The following is a 5,000-nucleotide window of genomic DNA, read 5'->3' as shown; positions in this document are numbered from 1 at the left end:
AGAAACGCGTGCACCGGAGGAGCCGCCCCCAGAGATGTGTGCACCGGAGGAGCCGCCCCCAGAGACGTGTGCTCCAGAGGAGCCGCCCCCAGAGACGTGTGCTCCGGAGGAGCCGCCCCCAGAGACGCGTGCACCGGTGGAGCAGCCCCCAGAGACGCGTGCACCGGAGGAGTCGCCCCCAGCGACGCGTGCACCGGAGGAGCCGCCCCCAGAGATGAGTGCACCGGAGGAGCCGCTGCCAGAAACGATTGCACCGGAGGAGCCGGTAGAGGAGGAGCCATCAACAATGGCGAGAATATCGGGGAAAAATGATGACCTGGCCGACAGACTAGCAGGTGTTGGACGTCCCCCCGAGGAAGCAATGGATGTGGAGTGCAACCGTCGAAGATAAGGTGTTCTCCGAAGGACTCAACAACCGGGTGTAGGTCACCTGAGGAGCTGCTCCCAGCGACGCGTGCACCGGAAGAGTCGCCCCCAGCGACGCGTGCACCGGAGGAGCCGCCCCCAGAGATGAGTGCACCGGAGGAACCGCTGCCAGAAACGATTGCACCGGAGGAGCCGGTAGAGGAGGAGCCATCAACAATGGCAAGAATATCGGGGAAAAATGATGACCTGGCCGACAGACTAGCAGGTGTTGGACGTCCCCCCGAGGAAGCAATGGATGTGGAGTGCAACCGTCGAAGATAAGGTGTTCTCCAAAGGACTCACCAACCGGGTGTAAGTCACCTGAGGAGCTGCTCCCAGAGACGCGTGCACCGGAGGAGTCGCCCCCAGCGACGCGTGCACCGGAGGAGTCGCCCCCAGCGACGCGTGCACCGGAGGAGCCGCCCCCAGAGATGAGTGCACCGGAGGAGCCGCTGCCAGAAACGATTGCACCGGAGGAGCCGGTAGAGGAGGAGCCATCAACAATGGCAAGAATATCGGGGAAAAATGATGACCTGGCCGACAGACTAGCAGGTGTTGGACGTCCCCCCGAGGAAGCAATGGATGTGGAGTGCAACCGTCGAAGATAAGGTGTTCTCCGAAGGACTCACCAACCGGGTGTAGGTCACCTGAGGAGCTGCTGGCAGAGAAGGAGTCATCTCCAGAGGAGGTTATACCAGCACAGCTGCCAAGGACTGGGACTACAGCTGAAGGTCCACCTGCGAACATGCCTGTGAACATAGAGGACGAACGCCCATCTGACGGAGGTACCGACGACGATAAGCCTACAGGAGGAGCGGATTGCTGGTTCGATCAGATGGACCAACGTATCGTGACGGACCATAGACGTGACTGTGACCGTCGGAGCAGAGCAGATGACGGAAGGGCAGGCCCAGGGGCAAGGTCACCACCGTCATCGGGGTTCCGGGGTTGGGATGTGCGCTCATGCTGGAAGCGCAGTTTAGCATAGGCTCATGTGCATCTCGCAGTTGTGTTCTCTCGTCAAAATAATCTTCTAGGAAGATTATTTTGAAGAAACCGGGGGGTTATGTCACAACTGTGAGATTAGCTAGGTTTGTTTCCATGTATTGTATATGTGTATGTATATGTTATGTTGTTTGTATATGGAAATTACGCTGTGTGTGTGGGTGAAGGTGCGTCAGTGTAACCGGGCAGGTACACGAGGACCTGGCTTGCGAGGTAGGGGCACCTTAGGTCAGTGGCAGCAAGCGACCTGATTGGTTGGTGTGCAGGGGCAAGCTCCGCCCGAGGCTCACCCTGACATCGGTGCATGGTAGCGACACCTAGCAGCTCAGGTCACTCGTGATTGGTCGAGGTCTGGTGTTGAGGAACGGGGATGCTTGTAGCTGGCATAGTGGCCAGCTACAAAAAGCGTGATTTTGAAAAATTTTAGTTAGTTGTCCCAGTTGAACCAGCGACCTGGTTTCCGTGTAACCAGCCGTCTCCTCTCCACCATGCGACCTCGTCTTCCTCACCTTTTCCTGCCCTGGTAATGTGTCTGTGCCTGTGCTCTTTGTGATTGTAGTTTCTGTTATGTCTGTTCCGGTAATAAACCGCATGTTCTGTTCTGGTGCTTTTTCTGTTTGACCTGGCTGCACTGATCCTCTCTCTCCACGGAGAAAACGGACCTGTGACACAGGTCAAATCATCTCATAGGCTATTTCTAGACATTCTTAACCCATTCACGCCGGGGCCGTTCTGGCTTTGCGCGGTCGCAATACCGGGGTTCTTGAACGCATAAGCCTAACGCCTCGAGATTCTCGGGCGCACAAGCCGCGAGCCTGGGTTGCCCGCTCGCTCTACCCGAGCGTGCGGCTTCCCCTCATGACGCGAAAACCACAATACGTGCTATCACGTCACCCGGCGTGAATGGGTTAAAGGAAGTGCCTGTGGAAAAATAAGAGATTTCATCTAATATGTAATCAATGTATCAACATTAACCTATATCTTTCCATGCTCTTAGTATGCCATAGCAAATTAAAGCTGTTTATATGAAAGCTTTTATCTACAACAGAAAAGAAAGAAACTAGACAATTTAAAATCAATGTCTAAATATGTATATAAGTAACAGGGACAAGAATTTGGGTGAGTCAGGGCGCTCGAGGCCCTACTTATCCATATCAAAAGTCTTCTTTTAGTCAAAATCAGCGAAAGAAAAGTGTCACATTTACAAATGAGCCCCTACTCTTCTGAGAGTCTGTGCAGTAATGTTTATACCATGCACATCAAACAGGAATGATTTTTCTTGTATGCAGGAAAAGGAAATGCTAGCAATTCGATATTTTACAATATGCATAGGATAAAGCAAAAGAAGAGGGGACTGGTAGCAATGGTAGCCCCTTCCCCCTGCCATTCAGTCAAAAAAGAAGAAAAAGAAGAAGAAAGCCAAAATGAAAGAAACATACAAACAAGTCAGTCATGTAAGCAAAAATATTCCAAATGCATTTCCTGTAAATCTTAAAAAAAAAAAAAAAAAGCAAGAAAAGTTCTGCATACTCTTCAAATTTTACATAAAACCATTACATTAAAAAAGGAAAAAAGAAAAGAAAAAAGATTGACAGAGAGAGAGAGAGAAAGAGAGAAAACACCCGTCAAAAATCCAAAATCACGCTAAAAAAACACTCTTCATCTAACCTGTGTTGGGCGAAGGAGTTGGAGGGGACTGAATGGACAAGTGACGAGATACAGGCAAATCTCTTGGTCTACCCAGTTTGCCTCCCAAACGCACCAATCCAGAGACTACTTTGCTGGCTCTAGTCGTGCCCTGGTTGTTCACACTACTGCTGCTGCTACTGTCACAACCATTATCATTTCGTGCTTCATTCCCACTGTTACTTCTATTGCTGCTTGAATTATTACTGAAGATCACTGCAGCTGAGGTTTTTGGAGTTAGAAGAAAGGGATTTGTATTTTTACAGGTGTGATGAGATGCTGGAAAGCTTTGCAAATTTGTACAACGCCAGGGTAACTAACCATATTTATACAGTCCTTCTTGCTATAGCAAAGTTAAGGAACTTCTTAAAACTCTCTTGGATTTCACTAAATACATGATTTAAGTCAACTTCTAGTTAAATTTTTCCATTCTTTTATCCTTTAGTCATTAGCTACCATCAGAAAAAGAGAAAAAATGTCCATATATTATCTTGAGGCTTTATCAAACTTTATGATATTGCAAAAATGTGGAAAAATGTCTGGCTAAAGAATATTTTCCATATATAGTATTAATACATAAAAAATAAAGGCTGAAATCTAGACAGGTCAATAAAACTCTAATGTACATGTGCAAAACAGCATAATGAAAAGATACCTGAATGCCAAATATCTAAATTTATAACTTTAACCCATTCACGCCAGGGCTAATCCAGCTGTAAATGGTCAGAATGCCGAGGTTTTCGAACGCATAAGCCTAATGCCTCAGGATTCTTGGGCACACTAGCTGCGAGCGAGCACTGTATGCCCGCTAACACTGAGCACCGGCCTTGACCAAATATCTTGTTCTGGTGTCTGACCCAAAAAACACTGAACGTGATAGCAAGTCAACCAGCACGAATGGGTTAAAAAATAAGAGAGAAGTTGAAGATTCTTTAGAAAGACCATGAATCCCAGTAAGATTTTCTTTTCTTATTCAGTTCCACTAAATATATATAACCATGCTATAAAAAATTGAAATACTAACAACAACTATCTGCAAATACCAAACCTTATATAACTTACATAAAATAAGAATGAATATTGTATAAAAATCTATAAAATATCAAAGTTATTTTTTATCTTTCTATGCTACAGACTAATTTGCTGAACCTAATAAAGCAAAATTAATATTCTACATTCTTATTGAAGAATCCGTATTAAGGAGATTAAAAAAAAAAGTGATACAACCCCATGTCCCTCATCTCGAGCGAACAAGTCACTAATGCTGAAGACTGACAAAAACAGAACAAACTTATCACTTTCTATTCTTCAGATCTAAATCTACTTTGTTGATATCTAAAATAGTGTCAAGTTTCCCTGCTTATCATGTATGTATCTCTTGATAATCTGTGTGCAATGAACATCTCTAGGTGAAAGCACTTACTAAATACAGGTGCAAACCCAAAAGCATTTTGAATGAACTATTGCAGGGAATAAAAGTAAATAACTTTTTTCAGCTTTGACCAGGAGGAAGTAAAATGTATGTGCACTGTGGAAAATAGCTGGACAAGGTAACTAATGAGCTGGTTTGCAAACAATACAAAACTAGAATATCTAAGTTCCTCAGACTATATACAGAAGACTTCAAGGTGAAAACATTAAATATAAGAGAGACAAGATAAGACCTCAATTGTCACTTATGAAATGACATTGTGCAAACTCTTAAAACTAAACAACCACAAGTTCAGAATGAACTGAAAGTAAAGAGAAATAAAATTCACTGCATAGCCCAAGTTAATTATCCCAAGTATGAATTTATTAACCCTTCCAAGATGGGCCACATCTTAAGATGTTTGGCCTGAACTGGACATCTTAAGATCTTGAGCTTTCTATTATTTTCGATACTTAGGGTATGATATACGATA

General features: G+C 45.2%; 1 protein-coding gene across 1 annotated transcript in view; it reads right to left on the bottom strand.

Annotated features, from left to right (window-relative positions):
* The window catches only part of TBC1D5 (TBC1 domain family member 5), a 24,666-nt gene that overhangs the window by 4,687 nt on the left and 14,979 nt on the right, over nucleotides 1–5,000 (bottom strand). The window contains 1 exon segment of the mRNA XM_086546426.1: nucleotides 3,079–3,318. Within this exon segment, the coding sequence (XP_086402552.1) occupies nucleotides 3,079–3,318 (240 nt within the window).

The sequence above is a fragment of the Penaeus japonicus genome, unplaced genomic scaffold (genome assembly GCF_977035675.1).
Source record: "Penaeus japonicus unplaced genomic scaffold, GWHDUDI00000001_assembly GWHDUDI00000018, whole genome shotgun sequence".
In the NCBI taxonomy this organism is placed as follows: domain Eukaryota; kingdom Metazoa; phylum Arthropoda; class Malacostraca; order Decapoda; family Penaeidae; genus Penaeus; species Penaeus japonicus.
This window is presented reverse-complemented; position numbering and strand designations above follow the sequence as displayed.